Here is an 18,869-nt window from a genome sequence, read left to right as displayed (position 1 = left end):
CACATTACCGGGATTTTCAAACTAGCAACTAAACACTGTAATAAACGGTTTACGGTTTTTACTGGTGAAGTAGTACTATTTGACAAAGCACGCCCATCTGGGTTCTATTTATTACGGTTCTTGACATATTTTATTATCATTACTTTCTTACTTGCAAATTCTTCTCAGAATAAAAAATAAATCGGGGACAAAAATCCCACTTAGAGGAACTCTACTTAGAAGCAGCCTCGGAGATGCCCCTGAGGCTGGGACCTCCAGGGAAAGCAAGAATTCGCCGCCCGGCAGAGCTCGGCCTCCCCCGCCCGCCGGCGCCCACGGGCCTAGCCCCGGCCGAGCGCACGGCCAAGTGCACCGGGCCGTAGACAGACTGCTGGGCGCTGCAGCCCGACCCTCCTACCCCGAGGGCTGGCTGCGTGGCCTGGACTGTCGGGGCGGGAGGCGGGGGCGGGAGGCGGGCTCGGGTTGGGGGTCGGCGAGCGCGGGGGCTGGAGGGGGAGGCGGTGCCCCCCGGCCAGGCCCCGCCCCCGGCGCGGCTACACAAGCTGCGCCCACCTGCCCAGCCCGCCTTCTGCAGCGCGGCTGCCCCGGCACTCGTTTCGGCGCGGACCAGTGAGGCGGCGGCCGCTCCAGCAGCCTCCCCGAGCCGCGGCCCCCGACACTCTCCAGCCGCTCGCCCATCCCCGGCCCCTCGTCGCGGCCCTCGCGCTGCCCCAGTAAGTTGCCGAGGGTCGGGTGGCGCGGAGGGGCCGCAGGCGAGGGGCGGCCTGGGCGCCGAGCCTGAGGGGAAGGGCTGGGGCGGAGGTGCCCGGGGCCGCGTCCAGCTGCGCGCAGCTGCCCGGAGGCCACGCTCCGGCCCCTCGGAGACGGAGAGTCCCGGGGCCGCGCTCCGGGCTTCGCCTCGCCCCGTGCGGCCCCCAGGGCGTCGGGATCCGCGGCCGCCGTGCGGGTCGCGGGGGCCGGTAGGCGGTCTGGCACGGCGACGCCGCGGTTCTCTTTGGCCGCCCTGGTCCCGAGGGGCCCTGGGCACCCTCGTGCGGGAGGACCGGCCGGGCCTCCCCCCACCGCCCTGCGCACTGGCGGGTCCCCGAAGTCGCCTGCCGCTCGCTTGAGGCTCTTGGGTTACGTATAGGACACCGCTCGGAGCTCTGGAAGTCTTTTCACACCCTGACCTGCCCGGGACTGGTAGGACAGGTAAAATGGCCCGTCGTGCTGTCTGTTTGGGGTATTTTTTAAGTAATGGGGTGCAGTTTTAAACCCTTTTGAGATGGGCTATACTCTTTTAAGCCTATTTCATGCCCCCTTCAACCTTGAACTCCAAATACCATTCTTGACGTTTAGGAACTCTGCCGGTCAACCCCAGAGTACCCGTTCCTCCGGAGAGCTTTGCAAGTTCTGGGTATGCGCAGATCCAATCCAAGGACTAACGTTTTCAGAGATTGTATCTTAAAGATATTGAAAAGAAATCCGCTCACAGAGTTATATCAGTCTTTTGAAGTGCAAACAGTACCCAGATTTCAGGAGTAAAAATGTTCAAATATTCAAACTCTCAAATATTTATGCAGAACTGCCTTAAAAAAGCGTTTACAACTGGGGATAAGATTTATCTAGTGGTTTCTCCACAAACACTCATCCTTTTAACTAGGGGATATCGTCAGATTTTATTCAAGTAGAGCTATCTGAATCCCGGCGGGGACTTGAGATACGAAGTCAGTGTGTCTGTGGCCTCTGACTTGATGCTTTTTTATTCTTGCCCTAGGCAGTCTTTAGAACTTCTGTCACTGCTCTTCCGCCTCAGCATTAATAATAATTATTTCCCTAGGAAATTGCAAACATTTGTGCTTGTGATCTTCTAGAAGATGTACAGGGTAAGAATATGCTAATTATATGATTATGGTTGCTTTTTCCTTTTAGTAATATTAAATCCTTTTTTTCTTTTAATCTCACTAAAGCTGGACATGGAATGATTTCTCAGTGAAATAGAACATATGCATTTTTATTTCTCCCTGAAAAGTTGCTAGTTAGCTACTCTGGATGACTCTGGAAGCCACATTATTTATTAGGAGTTTTCAAGTTTCCTCCCTTGCCCCTCATTTGGTTTCTGCACTGTGCCTTGACTAGGGGAATGTCATTTACCTTAGTCTTTTTGGGTGTGCCGTGGCCTTGGAAACCAGAGTAAAACTCTGCATGGTATCTGCAAGGATTCAATTTGCAGAATCCTTGGCCTCGTTTAGCTTAACCTGTTACTAAAGCCCTTTAGATTCCAAAGTCTCTAATCATTATCCCTGGATTTAGAGGCTGGAAGGGAAGACATGGTACCTGTTGGAGTTTTAAAAGTCTGAAAATACTCTGGAGTTTTTCGTCTTGTACGCTCATACGTTTTTGTCATTGGGACATATGTGTCTGAAGGATTTTAAAGTTCATATTTCTTGCTTTCTACTGCAAACCTGCTCACCTTCTCAGAGTGGAGGTGCCTAGTCTCCTTTCTAGGTGGCCTACCTTGTTCTCTTCTCAGGCTGCCTTGCATAATTTGTCATTGGTTCTCCTGGCTCTTCTGGCCAGACCTGGGGCCCTTGTCTGTGGCCATTTCTTCTCTTTTTTGGCCCTACTTTTTCAAGTGGACTCTCCCTCATAGTTTTCCTTTGTGACTTCTCTATTTAGCTTAGTTTCTGTCTTCCCTTCTGTTTTGTTATATTTGCTTGCTGCTCCATATATCCATATCTGTATCTCTATACATGTATGTATTTTTCAAGTGTTCAGAGCCATCTGCTGGTTTTATTCTGATGCCCTTAAGTGACCAACTTTCAAAACAGAACCTTGAAGATACCGGTAGGTTGCTATTTGTTTTATTATTTCCCCAAACAGGATATGAACACATTGATTTCATAGACTGGCTTCTTGTAGACTACTTACTGCATGTCAGACATTTAGAACAAAAGCAACATTTTCAGTTGAGTATATTTCTGAATATTCGCATACTTAGTAACATGTACCCATTTGGATGTTTTGTCACCCAACTGAATACTGAAAAGCTCAGTTAACCAAGATTTCAGTTACATGATACCTCTTGTCTAAATGATTTTGAGGACTTAAGTGGTTAACTTATTCCTACACCTTTCTCTGAATATTCAAAATCATGTAAATATAGCCTGGATAAGAAAAAAAATAATGATATTGTTCTTTTCATTGTTTTCTGCTTTTTTTTTTTTTTTTTTTTTCGGTACGCGGGCCTCTCACTGCTGTGGCCTCTCCCATTGCGGAGCACAGGCTCCGGACGCGCAGGCTCAGCGGCCATGGCTCACGGGCCCAGCCGCTCCGCAGCATGTGGGATCTTCCCGGACCGGGGCACGAACCCGTGTGCCCTGCATTGGCAGGCGGACTCTCAACCACTGCGCCACCAGGGAAGCCCGTGTTTTCTGTTTTAATAGCTTTTCATTCTACAGCCTAACTCAATGTCTGGCACATAACATGTGCTCCTTATTGTTGAGTGAAGGCCACTGATTTTAATACTTTAAAAAAGGGTGGGGGCTTCCCTGGTGGTGCAGTGGTTGAGAGTCCGCCTGCTGATGCAGGGGACACGGGTTCATGGCCTGGTCCGGAAAGATCCCACATGCCACGGAGCGGCTGGGTCCGTGAGCCATGGCCGCTGAGCCTGCGCGTCCGGAGCCTGTGCTCCGCAACGGGGGAAGCCACAACAGTGAGAGGCCCGCGTACCGCAAAAAAAAAAAAAAAAGGGTGTTATGTCTGTCTTCAAAGGTATATTCCTTCACTGGAAAGTACTGAGTCCCTACTCTGTACTCAGCATTAGACATCGAAAAGTAGTATGCAGCTCCAATTTTGGAGAGATTCTACAATTATTTTTATATTCCGGAAACCCTCCATTGATGGATTTTAAGAGTAGTTATTTATTTTGTTGTAATTTTATGTAAAGTAACAACACCTATAAACAGATGACTTCAGTATTCTCTACACCAGGAAGCAAACAAGGAACACATTCTCTGAAATATGAAGATGATGTTACTTTCCGTTCCATCATCAAAAGCACATGTGCTTTGGCATTTCTGTTTTACTGGTAGTAACAAATTTGTCCTGACTCTTATATTTCCCTTTCGTTGCATTTCTGGCTATTTTCTAAGAACCCCCAACAACTGGGGGTTCATTTCCACCAGACTCTAACTAGTTGATCAGGCTCTAACTAGCTGAGTTAAGATAATCAGAGCATGATTTACCTACTAATTTTTTTTGTCCAATTTAGTAAAAATAACTTATATATTAATCTGTGGAAACAAGCAGTATGCTATTATTTTTCAAGTGCTTGTGGACTCTTTTAAACCTTAAATGTTTCTGAGAATGGCCTCTGCCGCCATTGTTAACCTTCTCATTGGTAAGTACAATTAGTGTTGACTTAAGATTTGAGTTAATGTGGTTTTTGTTTAAAAATCTGGATTTGAATATGTGGGTCACATCTCTTCTCTTCATACTTAGACTTTTACTTACAATATCTTTCCTCCGAAAAGTCTGTGGTTCTCGGTTTTTCTGGGTGTGTACGAACATGAATAGTTTGTTGAAAATCTTGAAGTTTCTTACATCCAAGATTGAAACATCAGCTGCGTGTCCTATGTGATGACTTAGTACTGCACATGTCATGTATTTAATTTTATGCCTTCTCCTTATCCCACTACAAAAATAAAATAAATATACAAAAATAAAACCCATACGTTCACACCTATTCTAGTGCTGCATACTAACTAGCGCCTCTGTTCAGAACTTGTATCATCTGGGATTCGGCAGTGAGGTGGATAAGATAAGAACATTTCATAACTTTTCTTCTAGGAGTTTAAAAAAATGCTGACTATGTTATATTCATTTTTGGAATATTTTATGAACAATACACAACAAAGAATTTTTATGTTCCTTGTTGATTCTTGCTAGTTTTTCCCACAGTTGTGGGGAAAATTCTTTTCTTCCCTTCGCCCACTCTGGTTTCATCAAAGGCTTTTAAGTCTTCACACAGTCATACCTAATACAATGCTGTTTATGCCATCAAAGCCCACTGCCTTCCAGTGGAGACCTAGTGATCACCGTGGATAGAGCTTGATGTCACCAGGGATGCTGAACAATACTGTAATTAGGATGCTCTCATTTTATACTTCTACTGTTGCCCATCTTTTTTTTGATTTTAATGGATCTTTCCATTTAAAAACAGATGCTTGTCTTTTCAAAAAGTCAAGTTTAACATAAACCTTCAAGCTCACTTTTTATTCATTCTACTCCTTTGTGGGCAGAAAGATGTTATCTGAGTTGGTAACTTATCATAATTAGAAGATAAAAGTTGACGGGTTAGGGTCTTTTCTTCACTTGGCTCTGGATATCCAGCTGTCATCTGGTAAATGATGATAATGATGATAGTCACTAGTGGAATTAACAGTTATTATATATTGAACTGTAAGGAAAAAATTGGTTCTCTTTGCACGTTCAGCCTTATTTGTTTACTTCCTCAATGTGAACTCGGGGAAGATTTTTCAGAATTCAATTCAATTTCTACTTTAAAAAAATCACAGTAAAATCTCTAGAATTTGAAATATATTTGAGTGGTGGGGTGGGAAGTAATCTCTGTAACACATGCAAATTGTATTTTTCCAAAGTGTATGTATCCTTTGGTTTTTCTCCCTCACCAGCCCCCATTCATCCTGCTGGTTTCTTAAAAAAAAAAAAAATGCATCCATTTGGTGGAAACAGCTGGATTTGATTTTTGTGAAAGTAGCATGCGAAATCATAGTTTTTAGCAATTGTATGTACAAACAAATTACTGAATACTGTTTTGATACATTGGGATTCCCTTGGAATAGGAAAGACTTTGATTCTAAGAATATCCTAGGAGATGATCCATTTGGAGTCTTCCATGATCGGAGGTTAGCTAATCCATTTTCGATGAATATGTGTTATAAATATATACAGCCCAGATCGAGAGTCTGTAGAGAAGCGAAGAATAAATCAATGACTTTGTCTCTGTGGGCTTTGACCACCAGTGAAGGAGTTAACGAGTACACACACAGCAGGAAGGGAATGATAAAGCTGCCATTTGATTGAGCCATACACAAAGCTGAAGGTATCAGAAGGACAGGTAACAGTCTGTTCTAAACGTCTCTTTTTTTTTTTTTTGCGGTACACGGGCCTCTCACTGTTGTGGCCTCTCCCGTTGCAGAGCACAGGCTCCGGATGCGCAGGCTCAGCGGCCATGGCTCACAGGCCCAGCCGCTCCGTGGCATGTGGGATCTTCCCGGACCGGGGCACGAACCTGTGTCCCCTGCAGCGGCAGGTGGACTCCCAACCACTGCGCCACCAGGGAAGCCCTAAACTTCTCTTCTTTATAATGTGTGTTGTGTTCCTGACATAGACTAAATGCTCCATCAATTTAAGGTACTATTGTCATCACCATTACAGTTACTATTATTGCTGTTAAAACCACTATCACTCTTCCTCCTCCAGTTGCTCTTTGGTGAAACTTGGATCACTTAGACTTGAGTTCTGGCTGAGCATTTATTCACAAAAATTTGCGTTTGGGAGGGGGCAATAATACTTATTAATCATTTGGAAGAACTGTCTGTCATTTATTACCCTGACACTCAAGAAAATTATGATGTTTAACTGAGAATTCAAACTATTCCGAAAGGTCTTAGAGGAAAGTTAAAACACATTAGGAGATTATATTTTAGGTGGAAAATTTGAAGAATAAAGTCATTCCAAAAGTGCAGTCAAATTAAGAACATGAGATTATCTTAACTTCTCACTCTGACAGTTGAGTGTTACATTGGTTAAGTTTAGTGCGTTTATACAAACTTAGTGAGTTTAAAACCCATAAGGGGCCTTGTCAGGAATATAAAAATCGTAAGAGGTCTTCAGCCATCCCTCCCACTTTTGCTTCTCCTGCAGGAGTCCCTCTGAAATCCAGGAAAGCAGTCCCCAGCCACAGTTTAGTGTTGGTTCCAGTCTTGGCTTTCAGTTTAGAATGGACAAAGGACCGATAAAAAAATGCTGGTTGCTGAAGAGATACTTTTCTGTTACTTGTTAGAGAGGGGAAAGTTCTTTTGTTAGAAGGAAACACATTTGGTTCAGTTCCTACCATTGACCTAGAAGAAGAAAAAAATGTTCTAAAAGAAATTATATAACCCAAAATATATTTACTGTCATATTCAACATAGCTCTTCTATTGTACAAGGAGGGTTTTTAATGAAGGCATGGAACTGGGTACCACTGCTTCACCTTCCAGATTTCAGGCTCTTGTGAATGTACCTTTTTTAAAAAAATCTGATAATTGTTCCCAAGAGGTGGTGTGTGTGTGGGGGAACAGGCAATTGACTTACATTCTCAGTGTAATAGGCAAATCTTTATTTAAAGGAATCCTGGGGTGAATCCATTTCTACTAGGTAAAAATCACTTCATAGGGTTTTTGTTTAACGGACCTCAGATGCTCAGAATTCCTTTAATCATAATTCTTTGTTTGCAGTACACTTTGTCATGCCATTATTGGCTCATGTATGGCCAATAAATATTATCCATTTTAGATTCTTGGGTTGGGTGGTGGGTTGATATTCACTGTATTATGATTTTAAAATGATATATATTGGGCTTCCCTGGTGGCGCAGTGGTTGAGAGTCCTCCTGGAGATGCAGGGGACGTGGGTTCGTGCCCGGGTCTGGGAAGATCCCACATGCTGTGGTGCGGCTGGGCCCGTGAGCCATGGCCGCTGAGCCTGCATGTCCGGAGCCTGTGCTCCGCAATGGGAGAGGCCACAACAGTGAGAGGCCCGCGTACCACCAAAAAAAAAAAAAAAAAAAGATATATGAATAAATAAAATTTTAAATTTCCCCTAAATAAATTAGTAAATAAAATTTTCACAAATGTTTCCTTTGTGTTTTTCCTTTAAGTAGAGAACATCTGTACTGAATGAAATTTTCCTTTCGTTCAGAAGGACAGCTTTCTTTAGACAGTGATTTTTTTTTCCTCCTAAAATTCTTTTATATTCACTTCCATAACATTCCTGGTATCTTGAAGCAAAGGATACTTATTATTTTTCAATGGGCTCATAGTCCACAGGATATTTGCAATTTGCTTAGGTGCTTGTCCTGATAAAAATCCAAATGAAAACTTCCTTATAGTTTGTATCAACTTGGACATGAATTCCTCTGGGAAAAGCCTGTGTCCAAAAAAATTCAGGCTACTCTGTATAGATTTTTTATGTGCTTTAATTATCATATTAAACAACACAATTTTATACTTGTATTTCAATCCAACACAAAGATTTAAGTGGTTTATTTAATTCCGTTGTAATCTGAGCAATTGTTTGGGAGATATTTTCATGAGACTTAGAAGGAGGCTGAGCTTTGACACTCCATCCTGAGGGCTTAATAACATTCTGGAGTGTTTGGGCGACATTAGGAATTTACCTTTGTTCCAAGGCAGCTCATTCTAGAAAACGAAGTCAAATTGACTGTGATTAATCAGGCAAAGTGAGATTGCTGTTTCAGCTTTTAGTTTTTGACATTTCGCAGTGATCTGGGCTTTCAGGAAGGAGTTGACAGAGGACTAACAACCTTCATCCAAGTGTAAAACTTACTGAGAGTTCAGTTTTTTCATCCCTTTGAAATTAAAGGGCATTGCTGAGTTTTTAGCGCGTCTCAGCACTTGGAGTAAGTATTGAGCACCAGCTCCGTGCCGTGTGAGCATGTGTCTGAAGAGGTGAATGAGAGAGGCCGGTGGGGCTCCCACTTTAGTCTCTATGGAGCTTCATGGTGTTCAGAGTGAATAGTTTCCTCTCTTTGGCTTTTTAACCTATACTATGAATTTACATAGACACATTTGGAGCAGAAATTCAAGATCATATTCGTTTTCGTAGAATCATATTAATGTTTACAACATGAGGCCCATGCTGTTTAAGCAGTCCCTGAAACGTAACTGTGTACCTCCTAAAAGACTGGACAAGTGCATCAGGTGGGAGAACTAAAGAGATTCAGGTTGAAAAAGAAAAGATTACATTGACATATGTCTTTTCTCATGAAAGGCTTCATGACAAGTTTCATACAGTTTTTTTTTTAAATTATTTATTTATTCATTTATTTATTTTTGGCTGTGCTGGGTCTTCGTTTCTGTGCGAGGGCTTTCTCTAGTTGCGGTGAGCAGGGGCCACTCTTCATCGCGGTGTGCAGGCCTCTCACTGTCGCGGCCTCTCTTATTGTGGAGCACAAGCTCCAGACGCGCAAGCTCAGTAGTTGTGGCACACGGGCCTAGTTGCTCCACGGCATGTGGGATCTTCCCAGACCACGGCTTGAACCCGTGTCCCCTGCATTAGCAGGCAGATTCTCAACCACTGCGCCACCAGGGAAGTCCTCATACAGTTTTGATCAACTGTATTTGAACCAATGGCACTTACAGTTCTTTGGTATAAGTACTGTAGTACTTAGAATTCTTTGATATACAAAGATATCAAAGATGTCAACTTCTTTTGATTCTAATAATGTCTCTACTTCAGTAGAAGAAAGAAGAACCACACATATGCATGTAAAATGCCCCTACCCCATGGGAGTTCAAGAATCCCTGAATTCCAACCAGTGGACACCTAGGGTTTCTGGAACCCAGAATAAGAAAGAACCCTGCAATTCAGAAGCCATTTCAACCCGTGGGAAAACTGTCTTAGGAGAGAACACTTTGGGGCAGGATGGGGCCTTCCCGGTCATACGTCCTTTCCCGTTGTTGATATAACATTGCTTGTGGCCTCCGAGGAGGAGCTGAGAACGGGCTCAGAGGCGGGTGGAGCAGTGCGGTGCTCCGAGTTAAAGAGCTTGGATGATAACGCAGTGATGACCATTCCCCTTGGTGCCATGGTGGAAGCAGTTCCCTGGCCTTGAAGGGATACTTTGGACTTTAATTGTCACCGGCATCAGATTCCTCCAAAATTCTCAGAATTCTTTCCTCCAAATTCTGAGATTCACAGATGTCTATGTCTACCTATGGACCAGGAAATAAATTTGATTCTAAGTTAAGCTGAGGTCATTGAGTATGTATAATATATACACACATGGGAAGAAAAAGAAAGAATGGAAAAGAATAATCAATGCTCTCTTTTCTTATCTAAAATTGGAATACCTTTCGAGTGACATTAGAAATCCCGCCTTATGGCTCAATGTCAGTCTGACATGGATCTTCTTGTAGAAATCTCTGAAATGTGATAAACTTATAGTTTAATAGAACTAAAGAGGTCATAATAAAGACGTAAGCATCACTGCAGAGCCTTGTCCGTTTTCAAAGTATAAAATAACTAACTGAAAGCTTTTCCTTTCACTTGTCATGTTTGTTTAATAACATGCCTAATGAATAATAGCAAAGCAGAGTGAAGAATTTTTAAGTTGGTTTCTCTACTGAAATTCTTATCCGTTGCCAAACTTGCTTTGTAAGTGGTTAAGATCTGTAAGGTTTTGTTGCAAAAAGGCCCTCTTTTACATGCATTACATTTGTGACATGGTGGTTGTGTAGGTGGAATCGGATCTGTGTGCAGTATTCATCAAGAAAATAGCGCAAAGCGCATTTACAGGCCATGGAGAAACAATAGCGGGTGTTGATAAAATTTGTAGTACTAGAGCTTTGAAAACGTGCCTGTTGTAAACTCTCCTGAAACTTAGAATTCCACCTTTAAAACAAAATCATTTTTTCATTAGATGATAGTACATGAATAAGGCACTGCATCCTGGAAATTTGGTTCTACCATTGTAAAGATGGTGACACACTGTTGTGCTGGCAGGTTTTGTATTCCATTCTCTAAACTTAACAATACACCGAAAGCTGTCTTGTGGGCAATTTCTGAGGTTTGGAAGCTTTCACCTCCAGCCCCCGTGGTCATGGACAGTTATTGAGTTCTCGGCTCTAAGTGTACCAAGCACGGTGCTAGGCAGGTTTGGAAGGGAAGTAAGCTCCTGAGAATGACATTTCAGAGCTCTCTTTTAATAGTTAAGAAAGTGAGATCTTAAGAGTTGTAACTCATCTGAGGTCAAGACAGCTAGGAACAGAGTGAAGACTTGATTTCAAGCTTTTTGACTTAGCAAAAGCGCTGATTTATATCAGACCATTCCGTTTTTGTAAAAGCAAATCATAATCACTATAATACACTACTTAGGTGGTAGGAATCTTATAAGTGGGGATCAAAATACAATTTTAACTTGAAAGTTTTTAATTTTAAAATTGCTTGGAAATTAACATATTTGAATAAGACATTTTAGTAATAGCGACAAGCTCGTGATGTGAACAGTTTTTATTAAATAGCATATTTTAGCCCCCAAATGGAAAAATGTAATCTTAACCTAAAAATAAAAAGACTTTACATATGGATTCTAAGCCACCTAAAGTCATTAGGATTTATACCTCGTAAGTGGTGCTTTTAAACAAGTTCTGTTTGGAGTGCTGTTGTGCTATCTTTCAAAAAAAAGCTGTTTGAATTTTTACTTTTTCTGATTATCATAGCTAACAGATGGTTTGCACTTAGTTCAGTGAACCAAACAAAAAAAAGAACAGACTTTGCATAAAATTTCTGTTGATAGTGCATTTTATCTCACTGAAATGGATCATATGAACTTTCTGAATAATGAATAGCATATTTACATTATTCTGATCTTTTTGGCTACAGAGTAAGAAAGAAATGTGAAGGACAAACAGCCTAGTATTATCATTTTAAAAGTTATTCTGGTGAATTAAAGTATTTTTCTATTCTTACTGCATTGCTAATGCAGGGCATGTTCCATGCGCTGCTTGCAAAAAAATTGTTCCAGTGACTTTGAAAGCATAAGGCACTATTTATCTCGTTGAACTACTAGAACTGGTAGTAAATTAATTTTTATAAGGGTTTTAAGCCTTAAAGTTTCAAGAACCCACATCATTTTGCTAATCCCAATTTTGAAAGAATTTAATAGAGTTGTAATCCAATATTTGACTTTCTATTGATTCACCATCACCGGCCTGTTCATAGTTGTTGGTCGATGCTTGTGTGTGGTGAGAAATGTGTACATGATGGTGGCCTAAGGTGGGCAGGGTGATATTACCGAAGTGGAGGTAACTTGACTAGTGAGGCGTGCAGGTAGCAGCTGCAGTAGTTGGTACCAATGGTAATTGAAAGTTCAAGAGTCTTTTGTTTTAGGAATGGGGCTTTACTTCATCACATACAATTTTAATTCATTACATATTAGACCAGAGAAATCAGTAAAGTGGAGCTATACAATTTCACTTCTAATTTTGTATGCATGAATCAGAATTCAGACTGTTTTCAAGAATTGGAAGAAAGGTACTCATTTTATTGAACTAAGTATAATTTCTGTTGAGTGAAATAAAAGGGGAAAAAAGAATGCAAAACTCTTTATTTTTTTGCCCTCCCCAAAATGATGTATGTAGAATAATGTTTTAAGGCAGAGAAAGTAATTTTTCTCTAGTATTCTTGTCAACAGAACTTCTACTGCAATTATTTTCTGAATTGGATTTTCCATGTCTTTAAAGGCATAATATATGCATTGCTAGTTTAATAAAGCATGAGATTCTAGGCTCAGAAGAAGCCTATACATTTCATTTTAAGCAGAACCATGCCTAACCATTCCTCATAGGCATGTGTACTATGTAAGAGTGAGCTGGAGATTGTACATTTGCAGACATAGCTGCAGGAAAGTCAAAATTTTCTAACTAGGGGCTTCCCTGGTGGCGCAGTGGTTGAGAGTCCGCCTACCGATGCAGGGGACACGGGTTCGTGCCCCGGTCCAGGAAGATCCCACATGCCACATAGTGGCTGGGCCCGTGAGCCATGGCCGCTGGGCCTGCGCGTCCGGAGCCTGTGCTCCGCAGCGGGAGAGGCCACAACAGTGAGAGGCCCGCGTACCGCAATAAATAAGTAAATAAATAAATAAATAAAAATAAAAGACACGTAGAAAGAAAGAGGTTGGGAAATATCCATATACTAGCTATTGATGGGAGTTGACTCCCATCAATTTTCAGGTTTTCCAGATTTCCCTATTCTCTTAAAGATACTCTGAGTGGAAACAAAATTCAATCTTGGTAGAATGTCCTTTTCCTGCTTCTTAGAGCTCATATTTGTCTCTTAGGCTAGCTTCATTGTCCTTTCATTCAGCCAAAAATGCTCTCTTGTAAAAATGATCAACTAAAGCCTCATCTCCAAACAGATTCTACTTTTTCACATTATGAATCACAACTTCCTTAAGTCTTGGAAGCACACAGTAGTGAGGATAAAGGCAGTGGAGACTGATAAATTTTGCTGAAATGAGAAAGGTAAAACCTCCTGTTTGTGTATGATCTGAATATTCCCAGCATTTAATATTGTGATTTTCTAGGCTACGTGGGTGAATGATAGAGCTTTTCTTTTCTGGTCTTGTAGAAGATTGTTTTATGTGTGATAGGTAGGTACATTGGTAGAGGTTTTTATTACCCACTACTCAGAGTTAAATATTCCATGCAGGGGTACATGGGGAAGGGGAGAGACAGAGGAATTACAGTTGCGAACACTAAAATAGACTTGTTGCATAAGGTGAATTTTTAAACTTGAGAAAGGTTTACCAAATCAATATTTATTTGATCTGAATAGGGGATATGTAATGGTGTAATACCCCTTGACATTTTTCCAAGTCATCAATATCATGAGGACATATCTTGTGGGTTTTTAAAATTTTCTAGTCACCGTGAACTTACATGATTATCACTTCTGGGAAGATGAGGACGTTGAGTGGGGTGGGAGGTTTTTGGCAATATGGACTTTGGTGTAAACTAACTACCTATTCTCTGACTGTTGGTTTATATCTGCAGAGAATCATGACAAACTTAGTTTATCAGCCACAAAAAAGAAGTTGTATCATTAAATCATAGAATCTGAGCTGGCAGATAATTTAGCTAATACCCGTTTAACTAGACCTGGTTCCTCACATTTCTGAATCATTCTGAATCACCTGTCCTCTCTTTAAAATGACAGAAATCTGACACCTTTCTTGGAAGGCAGCTTCTAATGGACAGGTACACTCTTTATTAGGGTGTGCTGCATTGTGTTGGGTCAGTGTCTTACTCTTTTTTATATTATATCCTTTTTTTTGTAGTTTTATCTTCTAGTATAATATGGAGTCATTGTCTTCTTACACATTGCCATTCACATATTGAAAGAAAGCTATCATCTCTTCTCTAAGGCTTTCCCCCACCCCAAGAGTGAAAAGGAGCAAAATGTAGAAATAGGAGCAACTTATCTTTCTAAAGCTCTTTGCCCAGCACTTTTCTTGTTCACTTAACCCTTATATCACTTCTGTAACATCTCTTTCCAAGATGGGAAGACTGAGAGTCCAGTGACTTGCCCAGACACATGGCCGGTAACTCTCAGAGCTAATTGGCTAGACTCAGAGCTAATTGGCTAGACTCAGAGCAGGGGTCCCTCTCTGGGGCCCAGCTGCATCCCTGCTTCTCGCACCTGAACACCTGCATTGTCTTTAATTGCCTTCAAGTCATGATATGGCTTCCAGACCCCTCACCCTACCCTGGTCACTCTTTACTGGACATACTTGGTCAGCACTTAAGAAAAAGATGGCAGCTACAGCCAAGCATCCATCCATTCAGGAAATATTTGAGTGGCTGCTATGTGCCAGACATTCTCTAGGTTTTGGGATATACCAGTAAACAAAGCAGTCAAACGAAGTTCTTGCCCTCATGAAGCTTACATTCAGAGGGTTTCCAACAGGGCTCAGACCCCTTCCCCACAGCAACACCCAAGAGGAGTTTGAAACAGGGGACTGAAGAATTGGAGTAGCGGGTTCTGTGCTCTTAAGAAGTTAAGATGGGGGACTTCCCTGGTGGCGCAGTGGATAAGACTCTGCGTTCCCAGTGCAGGGGGCCTGGGTTCGATCCCTGGTCAGGGAACTAGATCCCACATGCATGCCACAACTAAGAGTTCCCATGCCACAACTAAGGAGCCTGCCTACCACAACTAAGACCTGGTACAACCAAAGAAAAAAGTTGGGAATTCTATATGAAAACTTAAAATGATGTATTAAAAAATATAATATCTCTGCTCATTTCCCCCTTTTCATCCCTTCAAACAGATTCCTTCTGTGGATTGAGAGAATAATGCTGACTTCTATTGAATTATACCAATTTATTTCCAGGCACAAAATGAGGCCACAGAAAAACTTTTGGTAATAGAAGAGAAAGGTCTCTGATATTATCAGAAGCCATTTGAAATAAAATCTAAGCAAAATGAAAGCATGTAAGATGTGATTTGCTGGGCCCAAGACTTTATTTGTTCTGGGGTATGTTTTGAATTCAGACGTGGGGAGGACGAAGAATACGAGATATTTGAGAACCCAAGAGATGGATAAGGAATGAACTAGATAAATTGTGAAATGAATACAGTGTTTCAGAAAATGGTATATGTTTTTGTAAAAGTAGTAAAAATCTTCAGTTTTTTATTGCAGGAAGCCTTCTTTTATGAAGTTGTTTGAAATTTTTGTAGCTAGAAGAAATGAGTTTTAATATATGTTAGAATTTTTAATACAGACATCAGTTATGATACTTACCTAGTTAATTAATTGGTCCTTAAAAAATTTCCCCGTTGCTTATATTTTAGTAACTATTATACTTTCAATCTTAAGGTAATAGTGGTTCATGAATTTGGAAGGTTAGACTCTATTGGAGATGAGGTTTTAAAATTCCAAAGTCTGCCAAATATATTTTTGGTATCTGGGCGATACCCTTCATCATCAGCTGGGTCTTAGATGGGCTGCCAGGAGGCTGGGAACAGCTAGAATTCTGCATTTCTTTGTGCTGAAATGGTTATGTGGCATAGAGGAAAGGGCATGGACTTTGAAGCTACACAGACCTTGGGTTCAAATCTAGGTCTGTGATTTTGAGCAAGTTCCCTAACATCTCTGAGCCTCAGTTTTGTCAACTGAGGCTTGGACAACATTTCCGCTGAGGTGTGTGAGGATTAAATAATGTGTATCAAGTGCCCAGAACATAATACAAGAGCGATGAATGACCCCAATGATTACTTTTTATTTTCATATCCCGAAGCCTGTGGTAAATGGCCTTGCTTATGAATGGAATCCTTTCAGTTGTTTTTTTCTCCCCAGAGGATAGTCTCAAGTATCTATAACTTTTTTCTTTCTTTCTTTTCCCCCCACCATATCCAAAACTAAAGGAACAGTACCCTGCCGCTCCGTTGAATCTGAGTTTCTCTTCAGCAAGCTATCTTGAGCTACATGATGTAATTGTTAGCTAACATTGGCTTTGAACCAAGCTGTGGCAACAAGTTTCTTTCCTTAAGGCATGCTCTGGATAGTATTTCATCTCAGTTTAGAATCTGTACTTCATAAGTGGACTATTTATTGGCAAAGAACTGCCTGTGCTTCACTTGCAGGACGTGGTGGTGAGTGCTTTGCTCGTCCAAGCTCTGTCTTCTTGGTCCAGGGTTCATCACGGGAACGCTGAACCCTGAAAGACACACTTCATGCTTGTATCTTTAGATGGCACAAACCAGTAAAAACCTTCAGTGACTGTAACAAAATAGAAACATCGTGAGACTTCATTCCATTGCTTCTAAAAGGTCAATGCCATATCGTATCTTACTGTGGCGAGTCCGACTTGATTTTGTGTCCTGACTTTGATACATACTAGCTAATACTTCACCTCTCTAAGCTTTGGTTTTCTCATGTGTAGGCTAGGGATAGGAATAGTACGTACCTAATTGGGTTGTTGGGTAATTTAGTTGGGTTAATGTATGTAATGCACTTAGCCTACCTCCTAAAACCTAGGGTGTTTTCATAAATGTTAGCTCTCAGTAGTAGCAGCAAAAGAAAAAGTCTTAGTGGTGTTAGTTTATTTGTGTATATTTTATGAACATATCTCATTTCAGGAATTCCCAGAACTCTTCTTAAATTTTAAATTGATGGTCGAATTGTCTTTAAGCAATATCTTAAAGAAATATCTTTAAGAAAGTCTCGCTCTTCTTTTTTATTCTTGCTGCGTTTTTCCTTCCCTGGATAATTCCAAGTTGCCTGTCTCTGAATCCTGTTTCCTCCAGCTCTGTGCCCCCAGGCCAGCCTCCATGGAGGATGTGGAGTTATGGGCTCTTCTTTTGCCTCTGGCGCCGCCTTGTATGTAGGTGCTTGTTTCTGATTGCCTTGTGGATTTCTAATCTTTGCTTCATACCCTTCACACTGTTTCTCTTACTTTTCCCTCTGCAGCTCCATCTTGTCCCCTTCATTCATTCAAAGGTCACTTATATAAAGAAGATGTGAGTTTCTCAGGTCTTCTGAATAGGGGTGGCCAGGTTCCTAAAACCAGCGTTCACACTTACTTTGCCAAGCTGACTCTTTCTGATTGCTTAAAATAGTCTCTTCTTCCTCTTCTCTATAAGGCCTTCTAGACTGATCCAGGAAGAGCACGCTGCTTCTTCTATGAACCTTGGTAATGGATCCATCATCATTGTCTACCAGCAGAGCATTTGATAGATTGAAACATCTTATTCTCCAACAGTGAATAGGGGAAAAGAAGAGTTTTCTATAAGAAGAAATTATTAATGATTATTATAGTGAAACACATATATTAAAGCTGTAGTATATTTAGTTTTGAATGCTATTTGGCACTGATTTTAGAATTTGGGACACTCTGAGACTATGATAAATGACAAATATGTTTCAAATGTTACACACATTTTGTGTAAAAAATAGTAAATGTGTTTTAGCAAAGAATCACCAGTAGTAGAAAGTTTCTTCTTGTGGCATACATTCCATCAAAATATATTTCAAAGCCGAGTCATATATCAAGCTTAGGGATTTATGAGAATGTATTTTTGGCTCTAATAGATAATACACACACACACACACACATATCCTTTAGTTCTTTAAGTAAAAAGGCTAGTACTTTTTCTACACAAAAATTACTTTCACCTCAAAAAATTAAACATATTTTAGCGTCTTTTTCAGTTCAAGGGTGTGTGGTTATTTCCAAAGGGGTTATATGATGACACATAGAACAAAGTTTCTGCCTTGCAGGCTTATCAGATAGATATGTATTGGGGACAGGGTAATAAGCCAAATATATGTGATGCTCCAGTCCAGGGCATAGGTGATGAATGCCATCCAGAGATGTGGGCTCTGTTTGAGGGATCATGTGGAAGTTTCATGGAGAAGGTAGGATTTGAAAAGGATCTTGAAAAAGGAGTAAAGAGGTATCTACAAGTAGCGACTGGGGTTTAAAAGACATTCTTGATGGAGAAACAGTGTGAGCAAAGGACCCTGAAAAGTATGAGACCTGTTGGCAAAAGAGCACATGCTTCTCTTTGACCCAAGTAAGGTGGAATGTAAGGGAATTGGAGGGAGGGGAAGGGAAGGGGAAGAGAAGAGGAATAATAGTAATAGCTAATGTTTATGGAGTACCTACTATGTGCCAGGCATTGTTTTGAGCACTTTACTTGCATTGACTGATTTAATCCTAAGGAAGAGAAGGCCGGAGGCACAGATCGGCTCATAGTTCAGACTTTGGATGATGAGGTAATAAGTGTGTCATTCGGTTGGCAGTGAGGAGTGTGAATTGCCACAAGGAATAACTGAGCTCCTGTGAAGGGAGGACCATGGATGAACTGAGGTTACAGCAATACGAAGGGTGTTCACAGGAAGTTTTAACCGGGGTAACTGGGCATATTAGAAGTTCCCCTGCCCCCGCACACACACACACACAAACAGTGAAGTCCCCATGGGCAGCAGTGTTAGTGTTTTCATATTTGTATATACCAAGTCTTCAGAAAAAGAGAATATAGGGCTTCCCTGGTGGCACAGTGGTTGAGAGTCCGCCTG

At 41.3% G+C, this 18,869-nt stretch overlaps 1 protein-coding gene across 3 annotated transcripts in view; it reads left to right on the top strand.

The window, feature by feature from the left end:
- The first annotated feature begins 496 nt into the window (after positions 1-496).
- SLC7A2 (solute carrier family 7 member 2) overlaps positions 497-18,869 on the top strand; it is a 71,493-nt gene continuing 53,120 nt past the window's right edge. Inside the window, exon 1 of one of the 3 annotated variants that reach the window (XM_060085874.1) lies at positions 497-713. Coding sequence is in view for 1 of the 3 variants with exons in the window: in XM_060085873.1 (XP_059941856.1) it covers positions 1,857-1,865 (9 nt within the window). In the remaining 2 variants the exon portion in view is untranslated. Of the gene's footprint in view, positions 1,192-1,843; positions 1,866-18,869 lie in introns of those variants that run through there. The other 2 variants (XM_060085875.1, XM_060085873.1) reach the window with 2 other exon arrangements.

The sequence above is a fragment of the Mesoplodon densirostris genome, chromosome 20, assembly GCF_025265405.1.
Source record: "Mesoplodon densirostris isolate mMesDen1 chromosome 20, mMesDen1 primary haplotype, whole genome shotgun sequence".
NCBI classification, from domain to species: Eukaryota; Metazoa; Chordata; class Mammalia; order Artiodactyla; family Ziphiidae; genus Mesoplodon; species Mesoplodon densirostris.
The sequence above is the reverse complement of the archived record's forward strand: the minus strand, read 5'-3'. Positions and strand labels throughout refer to the sequence as shown.